The sequence below is a fragment of the Anabas testudineus genome, chromosome 11 (assembly GCF_900324465.2).
Source record: "Anabas testudineus chromosome 11, fAnaTes1.2, whole genome shotgun sequence".
Classification (NCBI taxonomy): Eukaryota; Metazoa; Chordata; class Actinopteri; order Anabantiformes; family Anabantidae; genus Anabas; species Anabas testudineus.
The window spans coordinates 920,046-942,749 of record NC_046620.1 but is presented as its reverse complement, the minus strand read 5'-3'; the positions used below and the strand labels follow the sequence as shown (position 1 = coordinate 942,749).

At 42.7% G+C, this 22,704-nt stretch overlaps 1 protein-coding gene across 3 annotated transcripts in view; it reads right to left on the bottom strand.

Moving 5' to 3' along the window:
• The window catches only part of LOC113155161 (semaphorin-6D-like), a 120,076-nt gene that overhangs the window by 17,026 nt on the left and 80,346 nt on the right, over nt 1–22,704 (bottom strand). For all 3 annotated transcript variants that reach the window (XM_026349716.1, XM_026349717.1, XM_026349718.1), the window contains 8 exons: nt 22,382–22,509; nt 21,143–21,274; nt 20,906–21,061; nt 19,281–19,454; nt 19,030–19,170; nt 18,144–18,221; nt 4,757–4,815; nt 4,528–4,581 (listed from right to left, as the gene is read on the bottom strand). In XM_026349716.1, coding sequence (XP_026205501.1) covers nt 4,528–4,581; nt 4,757–4,815; nt 18,144–18,221; nt 19,030–19,170; nt 19,281–19,454; nt 20,906–21,061; nt 21,143–21,274; nt 22,382–22,509 — 922 coding nt within the window. The remainder of the gene's footprint in view (nt 1–4,527; nt 4,582–4,756; nt 4,816–18,143; nt 18,222–19,029; nt 19,171–19,280; nt 19,455–20,905; nt 21,062–21,142; nt 21,275–22,381; nt 22,510–22,704) is intronic.

Genomic DNA, 22,704 nt, shown 5'->3' with positions numbered 1-22,704 from the left:
ACACTTAAATTAAGCAGAATTTAAGCTGTTAAGTGTCCTTTAAATGTCAAAGTCGCACTTTCATGTCATTAAAAAACAGAAGAAGCTGTTGTGTCGAACGTGAGGGGAGTCAGAGCGTCGTCTCCCTCTGGGCAGCAGAGAAGCAGCTCAGCGTCCAACAGCAGCCAACGGATTCCAACAAATGGCCAGATGCTGAGAGGTTAAGTACAAAACACGAACTCTGTCCTTCACCAAAAGTTTTCTACACCAGGCGCCAAGTTACAGTCATGTACAAGTCGGCTAAAACGATTAAAATGCGCTGCCGTCAGTGGGATGACCTTATAATACAAACCACAGAAAAGCTGTGAGAGGTTCACAGTGAATCTTTGATGTCGGATGGATCACTTTGGTGATTTTTATGCTTTTAAACGGGTCAAAGGATTACATTCTCCTCCACAATTTTCAGCCTCTCACAGGCTCATTAAATCTTCTCCAAATGCTTTGGATAAAACAAGTTGTTTTATCAGTAGTATGCTGCTGTTCACAGGGCCACAGATACCACTGAGGATAAGGAGGGCCTTGCTAGTACTCGCTGGAAATTTAGAGGGTTTGCATATTTACACTATATTGAACCTGATGAGCTTTAAAAGGCTGATTCTGGTATTAGAAAAGTAAATAAAACTAAACTTGGCTGTATTTTTAAAAACATTTGGAAGGTGACAGGAAGAAAAAGCAGCTCAGTAAATGAATAATTCATTCTGTACTTCTAAACTACCCAATGTGTGGTCTTGAAGTAAGAATTTATGCTCGAGTCAAACAATATTAAAGTGGACATAGTTGAACAGGTACAATCTGCATAGTCACACATCTCCATCCATAACGGCACTGTACAGCTATCATATGCTGCTGTGTAGCCTTGTGCAGTGGAACCTAAACCACATGTTTGGGTAAAGTTTCATAGGAGGAAAATCTTAAAAGCATAAAATTATCATTTTTATCTGGTTTTCCCAGTTTGCTTTAGAAGAACCGATCTGACCTTCAACACCTTTGGGAGGAACTGGAACATCAACATGAGAACCTAGCACCCATCATCAGTGTTGGACCTCACTCATGCTCTGCTGCCTGATGGGGAACACGTCCCTGTAGCTGTCTCGACATCTGGTGGACACGCTGTAGCTAGAAAAGTGGACATGTCCACATTATAAATCACTCTAATGCAGCTTAGAATAATCTCACTAGAACTAGACCGAGAGCTTCATTTGACTCCAAAGCTAAAGAAACACTCTGAACTCTGCTCCTCACCTGAATCAACCCATCATTAACTCCCTCAGAGGTCAAACCCATGTTAAGAGTTCACCAGGGAATCTGACACTGACGAGTTCTGCAGCAGAACAAACTTCAGCTCCTCACCGACATCATAATAAGTAATGTGAAAAGTCACAACAGGCGGGATTCATGTTGTATGAGAACAATCATAATTTGCATTTGCAGAACTCATTCTGCACAATGTCAACTCTCATCTAATATAAAACTACCCTGTAATAGCACACTGCAGCAAAATGGGCAATTTATGTCCATTCAGAGGCAAAACTAAACCCACGAGGGCCTCCCTAGCAGTGCATTAAATAACCAATTTGCAGCGAAAACGTCATTATGGAAACAGTTCCCCGCCAAACGATGTCATTACAGTAACGATGGCCACTCTAGCGTAGCGCTGAAGATAGATGCGGGTGCACACAGGCTACAATATCAGTCAGGCATTGTATTCGGAGTCCTTCATGCCCGGCTGCCCGACACCAGGAAGCTAATGCCTCAGACGCCATTATGGAGGAAGTACTTGCTGTCAGTCCCACTATATAATGGCACCACCACCATTTACTGCCAGCTTAATCGCTGCATATTTAAGCTGCAGTTTCACAATGAAAGCGTGAGGAATGTGCACTATGCAGAATGTGGCTAATGTTATCGAGCGTGTACTGAAGCTGCTGTCGGCTTCTATTTTGCTGTGGTATCATTAACTCCCTGGGTACTCCCCACAGGCATCAATAAAATCTAAAACTTAAATGACACTCTTAATCACAGACACAATTAGTGTGAGTCAAGAGATGAATTTGTGGAAGTATTTAAATTAATCCACCAGCATTGCTCGAATGTCCTGCTGCTTTACATCTGCTGCGCCTATAATCATGTCAGTCAGTCGAGGCTAATCACCGCACAGCAAGGTGTAGTTCTGCCTGCAAAGTCATATTTATGAAGGGAAAATTCAGGCAGGAAGTCATTGTTTTATAAGCTGGTATGTAAGAGACTGCAGGCCTTCTGTCCACCCTCACAGCCTGCTGCTACTTCAGTGATTTAAGAGGCAAATTAGAGGTTGTGGGGAAGTTACAGAAGGTACATCCACAAACCCTGAGCTGGGTTTGTGTGAAAACATTGATGATGTTAATCTCTCTCCAAAAACAACACTAGCAGCTAAAAGAGGCTAATGGCAGCTGATGAAATATAGTTTCAGGTTGCACAGAGCCCCTCGATTCACTGTTCATGTAAACATGCTGATTTAACAGAGTACAGCTTTAGGTTCCAACCTTAAGGTAGTAAATGACCAAACTGCAGTTTTCTACATTGAACTAATTTCTTCAGTAAAGCAGCTCTCTGCTTTTTGGCTCTGGTCTCCTGCTTTTCTTTTTCCAGACAGGTACTTTTCATTCTAGTGGACTAACAGTACCTCATCTGGATGCCAGGTGAATGCAATTAACTTACTTTGCAGAATACAAAAGCAGACACCCGCTAGGCTCTGAGGACTGAGACGGGGTGCTCTTAAAAAAAGCTCCTCTGGACTTCAGTGTATTTCACTTCTGAATCTGCAGCACTATGATAGGATCGAGGCTGCTCAGCAAGAAAATGACAACAATCCCCAGCAGGAATAAGGTAAAAACAATGTCACCCTGACACTGAAGAGGCTCAAGGACACCTGTTAAAAGACGTCTCTGAATCATGCATTCAGTACATTTTTAGTTGTAGTGAAAAGGAAAACTAATTTCTCTAATTCATCTTTTCTTGATCGTCTTTATTCGTTGCCCTCCTCAGGCTGTGGTGACCTGATCTGTTCCCCTTCTTCCTCCTCATCACTGCTATTGTAACTGCTGACGTGATGCAGCCACTCGAGTTCACTTCAAGTGTTCCTGAAAGCTGAACTCAGCTCATGTCAAGTGGATTACATGTCAGAAACGTCTCTTTCTGCTGCGTCCCACTGTCTCTCTTTTTAATCACGGTAATGCAGCTTATAGACACTTAATGGGATTCACTGCGTGGGTCTGCTGTCGCTGTGTGAATGACAAAACCTCGGCTGGTTTACAGGCAGCACTCCTGACAGTCAGGTAGCAGCAGAGTAGCAGCCATGAATACAGAGCAGGCAGCTCGGCGAGGCGCTGCTTTGATCTGCTGGATTGTAATCTAGTGGAGGGTAATAATGTCAAACTGAGCAACGAGCTACTGTACATCAACACGAGTCAATCGAGCGCAATAACAGCATTTCTTCCGGTTGAGCTTGTTAACGGAAAGGAGGCAAGTGGGAATGACTGTCAGACTGATCTCCTTCTCTCATTGGTTCTGATTTTATCTGGATCTTTAGAGAAATTCATTATTCTAGGACCAATTCTCCTCACTGAAACATGATTTAATCATCATCTGCCAGCGACAGGAGAAATAGACGATACTGTACAAGCTGCAGTGACCGTGCAGAAAATACAAGAGGCTAAAACTGGCTAGATTTGACATGAACTCTCTCTACAGCTTTATTTACCTCCGCTCCACACAGGTCTTTATTCGGGACAGGCTTTTAATTCTAATTTTCCCCTGTTACCCAGTTAATGCAAAATGTCCTCGTTTACCTGCTGCCTCCATGAGGCCGAGGTGCTAATTCCATTAGTATCAGTGGAGTCGTGGCAGGCGTTCACTTTGCTTTTTCCCTGAACAACTCTGTGAATAAAACTCCACATTTCTTCCAGAACTTCAGATTAAAGATGAGGACAGCAGGAAGCAGGTGTTGGTACCTGTGCACAGCTGGAAGCCAGATAACCTGACCTGCCAACGTTATCTGATCACCTGCTGAGTTGTCAGCAACTCTCACACACTCAATGCTGAGTTTGTCCTGAAGTGATTATTATAGGATGGAGGGGGTCTAGCAGGGATTGAACGCCTCTTTTTCAAGGGTACAGCTGACTGCATGTGAGCATGTTGGAACTGACAACAGTCAGCATCGACATTAAAAACCCTCTAATCTAATATGTTATTAGAACATCTGGTGCAGCTGATGACACATTTACTCAAACAGTTTCACCAAACATCTAATTACAGAACAGTGACAAATGTTTAGGACACTGACAGCTGGCACCAACAGAGGTGGAAGAAATACTTAAAGTAAAGTAGAAAACTCTAGAGTGAAACAGTTTGTAACAAGAACCAGTTTGGTAATGGAAATCTCCAGTACTTTGTAAGTGAAGCACATTAGTCCTTCTTATAAACTTGAAAAAATAAAAAGGAATTTCTCACCGTATGCGGAGTCGACTGTTGACTCTTGATTCCGTGTCGTCGCTGACACATCAGCTGCAAAAAAAACAACGTGTTTTCATTAAATTCTCACATTTATCTCATTAATTGTCCAGTTTACTGATGTATCTTTGCTGTTGCTTTACCCTTCAGTGACTTTTGTACTGTTTACACATCATAATATTTATGTTACCACCGTTATTGAGGCAGTAAAGAGCCAGGTTTATCTTACCATGACAGCTGTCGGGCTGAAACGACTGGTCGCCCTCGATATCCTGTTCAAACCCGGCTCTGCAGAGAGACAGACGAGAGAGAGAAAGAAAGAAAGAGTTGCCATGGGTTACAGTTGCCAGGGCAGCTAATCGATGATGTGCATCCACAGTGACCAGATAACAAGTAAAGACAACGTTAATTAGGTTGTGTCACGTCATTCATGTGCAGCTCATCACTGGGAAGGTTGAGGAGAAAAACAAATCAACACATTCACCGTCATCCAATTAGCAGAGAATATGTTGACATGCAATCAGACGACAGTGACAAAAGGCAAACACAAAACACACCCTCTGACACACGGAGTTGCATCAGCAGTAAAAGTGAAGGAGGCTAAACTGTATCTCAACGCAGCTCCAGCAAATGGAGCCATTTACTTTCCTCACGGCATCTCCAGCCCCGTGTTTGTGTCCCAGCTGTTTATCGTCTCTGCCTCAGTCACCGCTCACATTCCCATCTGACCTTCAAATCAATTTTTAAAAGGAGCAGCAATGAAGTTTTTACTGCCCCATGGCACAGTACGACCGGAGCATAACGGCAGTGACAGTGAGAGGGAGCAGGGGCCGAGTTCGGTGCCATTCTACCTGGAATTATTCCTGCTGGAAAAAAGCGGGGTTTCATTTAAGTCAGTGGCAGAAAACAGCCCTTATTCCCAATTTACCCAATATAATAAAGTTCTCTGTGTTTACTTATAATGTCTATATCCACAGCATCAGTTCCACCAGTACAAAGTCATGCTGTTTCCAGTCACTTGCCATTTTAATCAGTGTTAAGCTACTGGAAAAATAAACAAAAAAACTCTTTGAATGCCTAACAGTTCCAAGATACAGCCCCACTTTTCAAGGATAGACTTTTAATTTGAAAGGTGGATTAGTGACTGTATCCTAACAGCAAGTGGAATTAATTAGTGAATGAAAACAGAATAATCATTAATGAAGTGAACAGAGCCCAGTAATAATGGATTTAACATGTCTGTTGTTGTGCTACATGAACTAGTGTGATGGAAATATACTACACTGAATCGAGTCAAAGAACAGCTGCAGTCAAAAGGACTTTATCTTTATCTTGAGGCAGGATGAATGTGAGATAAATAATGACTGGTCAAAAGCTTTGTCCGTCTAAGTATCACGACTGTCTGGACGTCATTATTATCCACTGGTACACTACATGCACATCTGGCCAGTAGTTTCTGGGACGTCTTGCAGATGTTGCAGATGATGACAGATGTTTTGGACAGAGGGCCCAACGTCTCTATGCGTCTAATCACACCCACAAGCAGCTCGAACGTCTTTCAGTATTGAGTAGAACTAGGAAAGTTTTTACTTTGTCAAAGTCAACCCGAGTTGTCCACAACACATTTGTTCATTTAAAGTCAAAAATAAAAGGCTGAAGATTTGGCAACAGTCCCGTGAACAAACTTCCAGTCATAAATCTTCAACAGGAATTTGGAGGCGTGATGTTTCTGGAGGTGGACGGATATTTTCCCAGAAATGTTTCAGAGAATGAAAACGTTCTTTGCTGAGCTGTGAGACAGAACCATTCATTAGTCTGATCACACTGAGCCCACATCCTTATTTATTTGGCACGGCGTGTTTCCAGGTCTGTTTATCATGTTCTGCCGGTATTGGCAAAAACATTTTTCACCTGAGTGATTGTGACTAGAAACATTTATTCAAAGTTTTATTCTTCTTTAATAGAACTGACTGAACGACTCTGCTGTTAGTCGTCGCTGCTCATGTTTGTTTCTCTTTGCATTTAGCAGTGAACATTTTATATTCTGCTAATGTGGCTCTTTCCTCTCATTCTAACATCATGTCTAATTCAAAACTTAGTTTTTCATTAGACTTGATGTTAGAGTTGTTCTGAAGTACTGGTGGTGAATGTATGAGTAGATGGTAACAACTCCCCCGTGATCAAAAGTTTATCAAGAAATAGTTTTTCAAGGTCATTTGTCCTTCACTGGACTAAATGGTGAATGAATTTTTATTTTCTAAATTACAAGAAAACCTCATCCTCTCGTACTGAAGCACGCTCCTCTAAAGGGCTTTGACGGGTAAACAGTGAACCTGCAAATAGTAAAATAGAACTCAACCATATCTGATGAGCAGGACCAGATTTCAGCAGCTAACATCGCTGTAGGACCTCAGTGATGCTCAGTGTCGGCACGTTAACACTGTCCTGGTCATATGACACTACATGTTCACCCACATGGTGTAGTTTCCTTTTTATATTTTGTTCTATCTGATTTTTGTCTAATAGAACTGATGAATAAACTAATTAAAGCTGTTGAATTATGTAATAAAAGAGCTGTTGAGCATTTCAATCACATTTAATGACCTCCAAATGTTTGGATTTATTATGAAATCATTATGCTTTCCTATCCTCGCTCAGTCTATATTTACCTCTCCTCCACCTCACTTATTTGCTAACTCCTCCGCCCCCTCAGTCACTCAATATTTATCTCCCTTATCATTCACTCTCTGTCTCTCCATCACCACGTCTCTCTCCATCTCTTAAGCTACATTTCCAGCAGCGTGGGCTGAGCTGCAATGAGGAGGAAAAGAGAGTGAACAGGAGCAGGTAGCTGCGACGGCGAGCCGCTATAAATCCCAAACCCTCTTGGGCACCTAAACGCCTCGTTCATCTAGCAGGGAACGGCACAGAGGAGGGGACGCAAATAGACTGAGGCAGGTTTAAAATACAGCCAAGTTATTGGACGCTGTTGTTGCTGAGTTGTATTTTCATGTTCTCTGCATTGAAGCTGCACAGTAGAAGTGTTAACAGGTTTCAAAGGCTGTGAAATGTAATTACGACGTATAAATGGCTGAAGAGACTCTGAGCTAAAGGAGGTCATTTTGAATTTCTCTTCACTTCCTCTTCGTTTTGATAACAGATGGATTTTAATGATCAGGTTTATCAGCCTCACTTCTTCAGTTAAGAAGAGCCCTTTGTCCTTTTTCTAAAAGACTTCAACATCTCAGCGTATGAATCAGTACAACACCAAACGTCACGTCTGTTGTAGTAAAAAGGTGTGAATAAAAATATCAGTGAAGTAAAGTAGTGTCTTAATTAAGTTAGACCTGACTCAGACACACCCTAAAAATAGTTTGAGCCTGAAACACTTGATTTGCTTATGGGAATGAAGCAGAGACTGAGACTCGGTCCACACAGGGCGTCTGACACCCTCAGAACCTGTGGCATTTCAAAGGTATACACAAGGTGCCCTTTCACATCAGCATGTGATGCACAGGGTTTGACCTTCTCAGGCTGGGTAGAAGGGGGTCTCTGTCAAAAACCTTTAAACCTTTCATGGGAGGCTTCGACTGCATCTTGGTACATTAGAATAAGTTATGGAGCAGATTGTAAATATGAGAAAATGTCCATAATAAAGTTACATAGTGCAGCTTCAAGAGCTGATTGACTTGAATTTACCTTCAATTGTATACAACCTGAATAAAAAAGTAAAATATTGGACATGCATCAATCAGAAGATGAAGAGTCAAAGACTTCATCTGGACTGATCCTGAAAGAATTAGAGTCACAGATAAGACACGACAGAGTCAGGATTAATTCCCTGTTACTCTCAGTGAACTCAGCTCTCAAGGCACCAAATCAGCCATTAGACGAGTTTAAACCTGTTTCTGCATCAGTAACAGTCCTAACCTCAACCCCGAAGGCCCAATGAGACGCAGTGGATGCTGAACGCCCACACAGGTGAGATTTGTTGAAGTGATTAAAATAATACAGGTATGAGGTTGGACATGTGTTGATGATGAAGGAATAATGGTTGTTAGAATGAGACAGAGAGAAACGGCCTGTTAATAGTACAAAGGTGCATTATGTTCATTCAAGACTCTGTTCTCCAAAAAGAAGAATGGCGCTCAATTGTTAAATAGTTGAAATCCTGGAGTTACTCTTAAAGAAAGGGACGCACCAGAAGATTAGCTGAGGACACCAGAAACTGAACAAGTGACACTTATGGATTGGATTTTCAAGTCAGCACACACCTGAACATGAATCAGTGAACACTGGACACAGACTGGAAACAACAGGACCTCTCTAAAACAGGTTGAACATTATTATCCTGTTGGATTAGACTTTATGTTGCTGCACCTTTCTATCATGTGTAGGTTGTTATTAAGAATGAACACTACAGTGAAGCCTGTTCTCTCTCTCTTCACCTCCAGCAGTTGTTGTGTTGGAGCCACTTTCTTGATTTCAGGGACAAACAGCTTTGTTCAGAAACAGATGCATCACTCTGTCACCTTATCTGTTATTCTGTGTGTGTGTGGTTTAGTTAAAGCAGCTGTCGTTCTACCTCTGGATCAACCTAAACTGTACACAGACACACTATCTCTGACACACACAGATTGTCTCCAGGGAAACGGCTGACTTGCTGCCACGACAACCGAGTCCATCTGGTGTCACTGGGTGGAAACTGGGTGTGTCGCAGCGGGTCCGTACACACTGCGCCGACCGCACACAGTCGCGACGACCTCGGGGGAAACGGCTGACCGCTACCCGCCATACCGAGTCAGCTCGGCGCGCGCCGGGGGAACCGGTGGCGACCTGGTGCGCGGACCTGGCCCTGGGCACCGCGCCGCGGGCGCGGGGCGACGGCTCCGGGCACCTGGGCGACCCCTCTACCGTCTACCTGCGCCTCGACCTCTCTACCCCGTACCACCGCGACCCGGACTACCTGCTACCCGCTACCCCGACCGCGACCTACCTTCTACCGCGCGACCTCCTACTTTCTACCTCTCTACCTTCTACCTTTCTACCTTTCTACCCCCTACCTCTCTACACCTCTACCTCTCTACCCCTACCTTTACCTTCTACCTTCTACTCCTACTTCTACCTCTACCACCTCTACCTTTCTACCCCCCTCTACCTCCTACCTTCTACCTTTCCTACCTTTCTACCCCACCTCTCACCCTCTACTCTCTACCTCTACCTTCTACCTCTCTACCTTTCTACCCCTCTACCTTTCTACCCCTCTACCTCTCTACCTTTCTACCTCTCTACCTCTCTACCCCTCTACCCCTCTACCTTTCTACCCCTCTACCTCTCTACCTTTCTACCCCTCTACCTCTCTACCTCTCTACCTTTCTACCTTTCTACCTTTCTACCTTTCTACCTCTCTACCTCTCTACCTTTCTACCTCTCTACCCCTCTACCTTTCTACCTCTCTACCTCTCTACCTTTCTACCTCTCTACCCCTCTACCTTTCTACCTTTACTTTCTACCTCTCTACCCCTCTACCTTTCTACCTCTCTACCTCTCTACCTTTCTACCTCTCTACCTTTCTACCTTTCTACCTCTCTACCTCTCTACCTTTCTACCTCTCTACCTTTCTACCTCTCTACCTTTCTACCTCTCTACCTCTCTACCTTTCTACCTCTCTACCCCTCTACCTCTCTACCTCTCTACCTTTCTACCCCTCTACCTTTCTACCCCTCTACCTTTCTACCCCTCTACCTCTCTACCTCTCTACCTCTCTACCTCTCTACCTCTCTACCCCTCTACCTCTCTACCTTTCTACCTCTCTACCTCTCTACCTCTCTACCTCTCTACCTCTCTACCTTTCTACCTCTCTACCTCTCTACCTTTCTACCCCTCTACCTTTCTACCTCTCTACCTCTCTACCTTTCTACCTTTCTACCCCTCTACCTCTCTACCTCTCTACCTCTCTACCTTTCTACCCCTCTACCTCTCTACCCCTCTACCTTTCTACCCCTCTACCTCTCTACCTTTCTACCTTTCTACCCCTCTACCTTTCTACCCCTCTACCTTTCTACCTTCTCCGTCGTTTGCTGAAGTTATGTAACACATTCAACTCCATGTCTTTCACTCCAACTCTTTCCATCCCTCTCTCCTTTCCTCCCTGGAGGGAATCTTCCACTTATCAGCAGAAGTTTGAGAAACTAAACTCACTTCAGCTCAGAGATTTGCAGTTGAGTGAGGCTCTGAATAATATTGCTGCCTTTAGAAAATGTTCTGTATTTATGCTTCAATCAGCTGCACTGAGGTCAGGCTGTGGTGGTTTTATTCACTTGGTTTGTTTGCGGGAGTTTGATTGACTGAAAGCTCCAACATGGCAGTTCGGGTTATGCATTAGTTAAGAATTCTGCTGATCCACATTAGGTTTAGCAAAAACTGAAAACTGGAAACCTCAGTGGCTCCAAATGGAAGAGGGCAAACTGGACCTATTAAAACTACATAAAGCAAAAATAAATGAATTGGACAAACACTGGGGAAAGTGCCTGAATGGCTAAAAGTAAAAAAAATCCAATATCTAAATAATTATATATATACTGTTTCTGATGCTGTGTAAGTCAGTTGAACCTTAAGTTGTATCTGAAAAAAGCTGAAGTCACAGTGCAAATTAAAATACTTCATAAATGAAATGAATTACATCACTGATCGATGCTGGAAATACAAAGAGTAAATGATGGTTTTTAAAAGTTTAGTCTTCCGCTTTATGACAAGTGTTTCTAGCCTGGTCTCGTCTGTGAGGACACTAGATGTTAGAGTAGCCCTGGGTAGAGACACAGGCACAATAATGAAAAACCTCTTAAGGCCTTTAAAAGTCAGTCTTAGGGTTGTTGATCATGCTGATATTTAAATCTTCCTAACACTCACCTCCTCGTGGACACACATCAGGCTGAAACCAGTGATTTACAACATGAGACTTCTGCTCGTCACAGAAACAACGATTTAGCTCATGGATTAGAAACACGTGACTTGTGATTCTAAGGGTCTACGTTCCTCTGTGTCCCGGCTGAGGATGCTCCAGATGCAGGACGGGGACGTACGACAGCCCTTTATTGTGTCTGAGGTTTTGATGCTAACAGAACCGGATCACATGCAGGACGAGGGACTGTTAAGTGAAGTGATGTGATCTGACGCTAATAGAGGATAATCACCAAACTTGGTCCAACTTTCCTTCACTTTACTGCTGAGCACAGAGTTCTCTCCCGTCAGCCTCTGGGACTTAAGGAGCACTAGTTATAACACATTATGATGTTCATTACAGACAACGATGACTGCTGATGAATTACATGGACGCCTGACACTTTAGTGGATCACTGTTGTAGTTTGGACTCAGGGATTAGAAACAGAGAAGAAACGGAGGCCGCTCACGTCGCTGTCTTCCCACCACACAGTCTTTTCTTTCTCCTAAATCTTTCTGCTCTACTCGCTCTAATAATGCTCCCACATATTAATCCTTCCCATCTCTGAGCCTCAGCCTAGTTCTCCCTTTTCTTTTCCCCGTTCTTCCTCCCATGATCGCTCTGTGGTCACAGTAATATCATCATCCTACAGATTGGCTCTGACCTTCAGCCTACGTTCTGTCTGGTTGAGTTCGCCGTTGGTTCTGTCCCTCATTCTGCCAAAGGTGTTTAGATAAGAGAGGTCAAAGGTTCAACCTCCTTTTTTCTCATGGCCAGACTGAAAAGTGTGTTTAATGACTTTTATTAACTTAATGAATCATTTTAATAATTTAATTTAATCATTGCAGAATTATTGAATGGATTGAAATGAAATTTGATTCAGACTTTCATGTTTCCCTCAGGATGAATGATAATAACTTGGACTTTTCATCAGGTCAACATTTTAATTCCTCCAACACTTTAGTTTATGATGATGAAATATCTGCTAAAGTAATGACATCACATCGGCCTCAGCTCTACTCGTGTTTGCTGCTGATTAGCAAATGGTCACGTGCTTCTTATGGTGTTTGACAAATTGATTTATTAGCACTTAAATGCATTTTGAAGGACTGATTATAAACCTCATCTGGTGTTAGGGTTAGGGGTTAGAGGGTTATGAGAACATCTGGTGATCCCCCAGGACGCCGGGACTACCTTGCTGAGTCAGCTGACACCACGACTCAGCCCTGGACAAGCAGCTGGTAACAGATGGATGAAAATGAAGACTACAAACAGATAAAAAAGCACCTCGCTCACTTCTAAAGGTGGCGAGTCAAAGCCACTTTATCAAAGGAGTGAGATAAATTAAACTCTAAATCACTTCAACACCAACTCAGACCCGAAGGCAGCCTTGAAAGAGGAGAATGTACCACCTGTCTTCATCAGTGCCTTCTTCTTGCTCCACTTCCTCCTTCTTACCTTCCTGACACAGATATCTCTCTCGGAGCTTCTTCTTTTTTTGAAATCTCTCATCTTTGCTCTCCTCCTTCTTCCTTTCCACCTCTTGCATCACATCTTCGCCTCTCTCCGTTTCCTTCCTTGTCTCTTTTCATCTCACCGGCTTATCCTGTCCATTTTAATCTTCCCGTGGCCTCTCCTCTCTGCTCCGTCTGTGCTTTGCTCTTTTTGTATTAGAAATGCCAGTTGTGTGTCTTTTGAGAACTGCTGCTATAGACGGTATTGTTTGCTGTGTGTGTGTGAAGCTGTGTGTGAGTTTCTGAGGATACTGTAGGAGAAAACAGCCTCTACACTGCATCTTTACTGCTGAATTGAGACACCAGGGTTCAGCAGAAAATGAAGTGGCTGTGAATAAAACTTCTGCTCCTCCATTATCAGCACCATTATTGTAGCTGAACTCCGTCAATGCCTCAAAAAGACGAGGAGGAGGAGGAGGAGGAGGTTACCTGAATTCTCTGTAGCATTGTCACCGTGCTGAGAAAATCATCACAATCTTTCAGCTTTTTACGTGTTAAGTCCCTCGACTGCAGCTCAACAAGGAACAAGCCTGAACTTTACCATCTCCAGTCCACTTGTCTATTTCAAGCAGGTCAAGCGTGTAGGTGTGATAAGTGTGGGACCAGTTTCAGTCTCATAAGATCTGTTTCAACATGATAAATATTACTGTTGGCTGAAACTGAGTTTTATAGTTTGTCTCATTTCATATATGCAGAACTTCCCTCTCTCCCACAGATCTGAGGTGTATCTATACATGTTTCCCTCAGAGGAATGAAGATGTTCCTGCTATGAGACAGGACTCTGAAACACAGGGAAGCTACATTTGGATGTGGCCGTTAGCTTTAAGGTTGCAAACCCACGATGCTTGTTTAGTCACACATGCAGGCGTCCTATCAGGTCGAGATGGAGACTTAGAAACTGTTTTGTCTCCCGGCTCTCTGCCTCTTTGTTCTCACAGACCCTCCTTCACCTCCTTCACTCCACACATGGGAAAGTAACGAGTTCATCTTCATACGAACTTTTCTTCAACAGCAGTTTGCATGAAAAAACTATAAAACCTCTCATCGCCTCGCTGTTAACCATCTTTGACTAAAGTGACTCATCCAAAACTCCGGCTCCTCATATCAACAGCGTATGAAAAGTTGCTGCGTTACAGAAAAGACACACGACCCCCCCGGCGGCTCCCTGAGTCATCGATCGACGTGAAGAGACACATCAAGAGGAGATGTAGGAATACAAAGAGCTGTCAGCCGAGGAGAACGCCACATTCAGACTGAGTGGGGATCAATAAAGGGATTATGTATGCCTGCTGGAATATTTGTGTTTGACATTGATTGGCTTCACATTTGATGGAAGTGTTGAAGCGCAGAGACAGACCCGATTTATGAAACAAGAGCTGAAAAGCTAGAAGACGATGACATTACGCTCTGATGTGAAATGAAACGACTCACAATGACTGAATTTCAGATCTTTTACTATTTTCATATCATGGTGGGGATTTTTCAGGATTAGCTACTTGATGTTTTTAGATCCTCAGTATATAAACCTATAGATTACATATTTAAATATATTAATACTGCACTGTAGAGTACAGTGGTACATCGTAGAAGTAGCAGGTTTCCATTGTGTCCTGCTCTAATTCAATCTTAATAATATTGACTGTGTCTGATGAAATGACTGGCACGGCTTAAATATACATCGAGGTCACATCACTGAAGTCCTGTACAAACCACCTAATGGATATTTTCACTTGCCACTAACTAAACTCTGTTAATCACAAAGTTTCACTGATTAATTTCACTTTTAAATTACATTTTTCTATCTCTCTACATTTCTGTCTGCTTGCTGACAGGTATGTAATTGCATTGGAGAATAATGGATTCTGATGAATTTAATTTATTCTTTAAAAATAAAAAAGTCCCCCACAGATTTAGCTTTAGCACAGTTTGACCTACGATGGACAAGGATAAAAGCTGATGAATGTTTGGATTTAATTGTGACTTTTCTAACTATGTGGGTACATTTGGTACAGTGGAGAAATGGTCTTTAGTTATTTAAAGTGAAGGTGGTTTGTATTTAATGGGCCAAAACCTGCAGAGACAGTCATTTAAATGCTTCTTTCAAATCCCACAAGCTTTTAGTTGGACTCTAAATTCAAGACACGAGAGCTGAGCCCGAAGATGAAATCCCCTGTGCTTCTGTGCTCAAGTCCATCAATATGCTGAGACAAGATGAGATTTTAGCAGCACACACAAACACTGCAGCGGCTAGCAGCTTGTGAAATGTGTTCCCTCGCGCCACCTCCCAATCAATATCTCCTAAGTGTCAGGTAGCTCGCGCCTAGTGCACAACACTTCATGACGATCGATCTGCGGCCAAACCGTTGGTTATTCCCCCATTCCTCTGCTCCCCCTCTCCCCTTAAAATAGAGGTGATATTATTTTGGTATTTGTCTCTCGAGGGGGAGGACTTGTTTTAATCCTGGGAGAGCTGTGGAGCGTCTGCAGCCTCATCATCTGTAAATATCATCAGTTATAAACTCCTGCAGGTCGACAGCCGTACAAAGAGTTGTTTTTCTATCCACTGCTGCAGCAAGGACTCACAAACCACATCATGGAGTCCCTGTAATGGCTGTTTGAGTAACTTTATCTTCATATATCTGTCTGGGATTTGGTCAGAATGTGAAAGCAGAAACAAGCATCAGGTCTCATCAAGTGCAGGTGGAAAGATGGGAAGTATCTGAAGATGTTGTTGTGACCACAGAGTATTTAAGATGGCAGATCACTAAAACAGTAAAAGAGCTGAGGAGATATAGGACTAATTTACATTATGACTCATCGCAGGATATTTCTGTTTAGAGGTCAGCTGACACACAGTGTAATATAACAGCAGCCATCGTTACCTCAGGTCCTGGTAGATTGGATATATTTAAGATTCCCTCATCATCCTGGTTCTTGTGTTTGACTCTGATCAAGAAAAGCTGGATTTATGACTTTATGCCAGTGTTTTAACATCAACCTCACTGTAACGTATCACGCTGTAATTATATCCTCAGAGTCTGTGTGTTTATTTTATTTACAACACAAACCTGAGGCTAGTTCTGGTTCACAGCTGGTTCACCTTGTAAACACCTTTCCACAAGTTAGAGAGCCACCATAGAGTCACGTCACTATGTACATGTCCTATGTCACATGTCTATATGCTCAACAACTAGTCTCTACACTCGAGGTTCGTTTTGGTTTTCCTTCAGTTGTCTTTGAACGAGGGGGGGCCATAGTTTTCTTTGACTTTACATTATTTGTAAAAACACTATTATCTATTCTGTCTTTTTCCACCTTTGACGTTTCCAAGAAGACTTCATTTCACCTCGTAGGTACAGGTCAGATTGTGAGAATTCCATAAAAGAGCAACTGAGATTTGCCCAATGGCACTGAGGTGATCTTCAGTAAGGCCCCTTAATCCCAGCTGCTCCAGTGGAGCTGCTCAGTGACCAGCAGGTCAGACTGTGGCTGTACTGCAGGATCTGTTCGTCTCCCCAGCCAGAGAAAAACATCTCAGCACTGCTCACTGGTTCATGAAGGTTGCTACAGAACAAAGTGAGCAGCAGGCAGCTTCAGTTCATTTCAGTAAACTCTAACAGCCAAACGTGTCCTTCCTGCAGCTTCCTGTATCTGTTGTAACAACAGATCTGTCACCTGGCTTTATTGTACAGACTGTACAGATTTGATTTGAGTTAACAGTGCAGATCTATCTGCTTTAATGTAGATGTGAAACACCTTGAAGAGACACTGTGTAGGAAAAGTCTCAGCCCAGTGTAAATAAACTCACTTGACTTAAAAGAAGTGGGTCGAAATGCTTAAATGTTCAATTGATCCTGAAATTTGACAGTCTGGTATTTTGGTGCTAAATGCAGAACAGGTTGGGGTTTCATTCTGATTAGGCAGAGCAAAGAGCAGTACTGGTGCTGAAATGGAGCCAGACACTCCATAAAAAGACACTCTGTCAGAAGAACTGTGATCTAGATGACAGTTTTAGTAAAGGTCAGGTTGTTTGGTTATCTGGAAAATACGGGTCAAGGACTTTCGTGCATGGTCCACAGAGCAGGGCAGATAATATAAAAGCCAACCAGTGAACAGCTGTTGCTAATGAGAGAGGTCAGAGGAGATTTTCCAGACCGGTTCAAGCTGATAGAAAGAACACAGTTACTCAAATAAGCAGGTGTTGCCACAGTGTTACACAGAAGAGCATCTGCGAATGCAACAACTTTGATGTGGACAGGCTACCACAGCAGGAGAGCTCAGCAGGTTCCAAGGTTGTCAGCTAAGAAAAGGAATCGGAGAGAACCAAAACTGGACAGTCAAAAAAACAACAAGTGAAATGTTGCCTGCTCTGACAAATCTAGATCTGCTGCCACATGCAGATGGCACCATCGAAATTTGGCTCCGACAACATGAATCCATAAATCCCTTCTGCCTTCTGGCTCCTGGAGGAAGTATAACGGTGTGTGATTACATTAAAGGACAAGTTCATGATTATTCTTGTCTCAAACAAAGGCCAGGCGCCCGTGTTGCATAAATGCAGGAAGAAAACCACTCCTTCATTGTTTTCTGGGGTTCCACAGTAACCAGATCGGATTCACAGTGGGTGATGCCATCATGTCATTGTGCAGCAGAATCTCAGAGCACCTTGCTCAATCCATGCTGCCAACAATGTCTCTGGGGAAGGAGGGTTCCTACCGTGTACTTGAAAGACGTACCCAGTGAAGTGATCACTGAGTGCATGTGACACATTTGACACAGGTTCAAGAGGATGTTGGTGCCACAAACGCAAACTCGAGAAAACAAACTGAACCTGGTCGTGACTCCTTTCAACCAACTTTTACAACTTATAGATTTATACCAACAAAGTGCATGCAGCACATTCCTGCTGACATCCGCTTTAACATTTGTTCCCATTATGTTTCCCCATCCATCTTTTTACTTTGGCTGCGAGTGTGAAAGGCATCATGGATTTGCATCTTTCAGATATACAACCCTTTTCTCGAGGCGGCAGATATACGAGCGGAGCCTTCAGAGCTTTATTAGCTGCCAGATTGATGGCGGCTCACAGGAAAGAAGAAAGAAAGAAACGAGGGAAAAGGTGAGTGACAAACAGACAGGAAAAAGACGAAGTGACACGTACTTGAAGCCGGGCGCCATGTTGGCACAACTCCCAGTCCGCAGCCAGATGCAGTAAGGGTCACGAGAGGCCAGGCAGGATCTGGAGAACCAGGGAAGAAGAAGTTTATTCGACAGTCATTATGTTTTCAACCTGTCTGAGGTTAAAATAAAACAAGCAAAACAAAAAAGAAGAACTCAGAATAGTTTTCAACCTGTGCAAAGATCGCAAACATGTCCTGAAGCGTTGCAGCACATTACTTTCTATAATAGAGCCTCAGCCGGTGGAGCCTCGCTGCACTGCAGCTGTGTTACTACATCACACGGCTGACATTCATTCATCCTACTCTGTAATTAAAACATGACTGATTAACAACTCAGTGTGTGCGCGTGTGCACGTCTCTTCAGTGATAAATGTGCTCTAATTTGAGTTTGGATCTCTGGATCTGTTCAGTCTAATGATGTCTATAAATAAGATTCTTTTTGTTCATATTTCACTTTTCAGATTCGGCATCCCCGTTTCCCCTGGCACACGCTCACTGCTCCAATATTGATTATGACGCCAAATTATGCTCTGCATTTTAATGTTTCAAAGATTTCCCCTTTCTCATTTCTGGATCTTTGCCAAAACATGTCCTGCAAAACATGTTGCAGAAAACTGAACCAACCAACTAATGGAAACTAATTTGGAAAAAGTTCAGTTTCAGAAACAGGACTTTGATCCAAGTGCTGAAAATATTTAACTAGAAGAAGATCTGTAAAAAACGGGGTGGTTAATTCCACGGCTGGGGCTGAAGCCAAGGTAGAAGAACTATCTTAACATGCGATGCCCTGACGGTGTTTTCCAGACAGATGGTGATACTGTACTAGTAAATATTATCTTAAACAGTCGCAGGATCTTGTTGTCTTACTTTTTACAGGCTCCGTGTTGGGTGCAGCGACTGAGCGGCACTCTGATGACACAACTGCTGAAGGCTACAAACAAAGCATGATGGTCCTTGTCTAGCTCCAATCCCAGAACCCTCCTGTCCTCCTGACCCTGAACGTTACACCTGGAGACACAGACAGAGTAGATTCTTCTATAAACATATCTGTTAAATGCTTTGGTAGCAGCAGTAGTACACTTCAGGGTGACTCTTACATTAAGTGACACAAGACTTACTTAGAGGGATTGTAAACATCAATGTCTTCCAGCAGTTTGGATCCAAAGCTGTCACTGGGATGCGTACTGGCCAAAACCTTCAGGACTCGGCCGTCATCTGAGCCCAGGAACATCACCGTCCGGTCTTTGTAGGGACCGGCTGAAACGTCCACCACGATCTGGGTCAGCTTAGACCTGGGAGGTAAAGAGAGATGCTCGAGAATAGCACAAGTTGGCTCAACACAGTCTGATATAAAATGTATATTTAATGGATCTAGTGATGGAGTCTAGTTTTCCATTTTCTCCCTACTATTACTTTAATTGTCTGAACACTAAACTCACACAACATATTACAAAATTACTTTGTCAGTTTCCAGCATGCTGTTTATATGGGCAGATAAAATCATCTGATGTATATAACGTAAATACAGGGAAGTGTTGTTTTATCCACAGAAACTAATTTACAGCTCTTGATGACTCACAGTAACCCTGAGTGCTCTGTATGTATATAAGAGAGGGGAAGGATCTGTGCAGCCCTTTGGACATCCACATCATCATTATCTGGGTCAGCTCAGGCCTTTCCAGAGCAGAGGCTAATTCATGCACAGTATTAAGAGTCTCATTCCTATTCCAGACTGATAATTAGAATCCTTCAGAAACTCATTTCAAACCTGCAGTCGCAGATTAAAAAGGTCAGAAATGTTCAGAGCACCAAGTCAGAGACAGAGGAGGAGAGCGGCTACTTCCTATGAGCTGACATCTAATCAAAGCAGATACGCATGATTATCCTAGATGCTTCAAGTTGCCGTGTTGCTGCAGTCATTTCAAAACGTGCCTCTACATTCCTTTTGACCTCTCAGATTTCTGTCACTGTCATATTAGACTCCCAGGAGTGCTCTGCCCTTCTGTCATCTGGGTGAATTAAAGCTTAAACCTGATTCACTGCTCGTTGATGCAGAAAGATAAAATTAAACTTTCAAATATTTTAGATACGTTTCTGCAGTTAGATAGAAATGTATGTTGTGAATGCTCGTCACAGCCAGCAGGCGTGCAGTGATGGATGTTAAATCTTCAAGTCAGATCTGTACATTAGTGTCTACAAACACAACCTGCACATGTTTTAATCTATCACAGTTAAAAAACAACATACTGACGACTGGGACCAGCTGATTAGAGTCAGTCAGGTGTTACTTGATATAGACTGAACTAAAATCAAATTTCAGCTCCAACTAAACACGACACACGTCAAAGATGTCGTCTAAATCGGAAAACAACAGCAACAAAACATGTGAGAGCGTTTGGAGGCATCAGTCGTCTCCAACAATGACACATTTCACGGCATGAAAGCAGTCAGATCCATACGCTGCGTGATATTGTGCAGTCGCAGTGTGAGCAGGTATTTAGTGTGAACACAGCCCTGAATTAATACAGTGAAATGAATGGTGTTGGTGGCTGCTTCATTATGTTACTAAATAAAATGTCAAAAGCCATTTGGCTGGACTTAAAGAATACAACACTGGACCTGTTTCATGCAAATGAATGACAGGGCTGATAGAATCTGTCTGAATGGTCATAGAGCGGTTCTCAGCCATCCACCAACAGTTTGACTGTTTTTACTCCGTGCACATTTATTTTCTGTGTCATACCTGCTGGAGGTCCTGGTAAAGCAGGGTCGGTCATTGACAGACGGAACAGCTTCATCCATCAGAGGATACGACTTGATAAATGTCAGCGTCTCATCTGGAAACTGAACGGACGATTTGTAGTCTGCAGCTGGACCGTCACCTGCACATGTACCAGGCCTGGAGAAGAGCAATAAACGTATGTTTGTGTAGTACTGGGTTCAAATAATTCCGACCTTAGCTAACACTGACGTGTCTCACCTTGGTCTGGGAACCTGCTCGTCTGGCACCGGAGTCCAGGATGAGTCACTGGTCCGCTGCTCTTTGAATTTTCCATTGAATACTTTCTCTATGTCGTCCATGTAAAAAGCACAAACTGCAGAGCCAGGGATACTGCAGAGAAACACAGGCAGATCCACATTCAACAAGCTGCATTCTAGTGCGAACACCAAAACCTGAAGTGAAACTAAACCAAAACCAACTAACTGCTGCTGAGACTCCAGTGACCTGAACACTTTAAAATGAAGAACCTTGAAATATGATGAAAGTCCAGCCGCAGAGCTCTCGACTGAGTCTCTGACTCACTGCAGCGAGCTCAAACATTATATAATGTAGGCTGAGTGTAAACAAACATAAAGAGTTCACTAGAAGCATACGGAGAGAGGGCTGACCTCCCGACTCTACTGTCATTAACACATGAATGCAGCACATCGAGCAGTGACAACTAATGAGCTGAATACCCTGGCGAAAGAAGAAAGGGAGAAATGCACGGTGGTAACATACAGAAGAAGAAAAGAAAAAACAGGAAATGAGTAGTTCTATACGTCCACTGTTTACTTCTGAGGACACTCAATGGCACAATTCGTAATCCTGACCCTACAAAGAGGGTTTGAAGGACAAAACACTTAGTAAAGGCACGCTGACTAAAAATGTCCTCACTGTTCACCACAGACATACGTACACACTTTACTACTGTCACAGTCACAGTTCAGTGAAAGCCAGTGTTGCTTTATGTGATTTTAATTAGGAGGAAATATTCCTTAATTGGGAAACAAGAATTTTCAGCTTCATAAGCAAAAGAGAAAAGCTGAAGGCAGGTCTTATATAAAACATCGTGTTCACAGGACAACAAGAATGGTATTCTTCATTTGTTCCATGAAAAGCTAAAAAATACACGTAGCCAAGTCAAAAGATGAGAAATAAAATCACAGTCAGGAGTTGTCGAAGTGATCTCTAGTGTTTCGTTTCACGTCTGTGGTGTATTTAACTTTTATTATTTGACCCATTCTTCTCTTTTAGTTATTGATACTTTAGTAGTGTCCCAACTGTTTTTATTCTAAAGGCATATTATTATTATTATTATTATTATTATTATTATTATTATTATTATTATTATTATTATTATTAAAGGTATCATATTATTATTATTATTATTATTATTATTATTATTATTATATATGTTCTAACACGCCCCTCCCACACACACACTGTCATGTTTACCTGTTTGCCTGAGTAGTGAAGACTCCGACCACAGCAGGTCTCTGGTTGATCTGCAGCACGTTAGTGAGAGACTGAAGAACGTCAAAGTAGAAGAAGGAGTCTCCGGGAACGGAGCAGTTAAGTCGCGCCTGAACACAGCATCCAAATATCAGACGAGGAGTTAAATATCCTCCATTCAACACGTTCATTACATCTCATTGATGAGGTCAAAAAACAGCAGCTATATTTATTTAATCCCTTTTTCTTGTATTATTTACATTTAAATTTAGTCATTCAGGCAGACACTAGTGACACAAGTGAAGTACAATGTAAGCAATCATTTA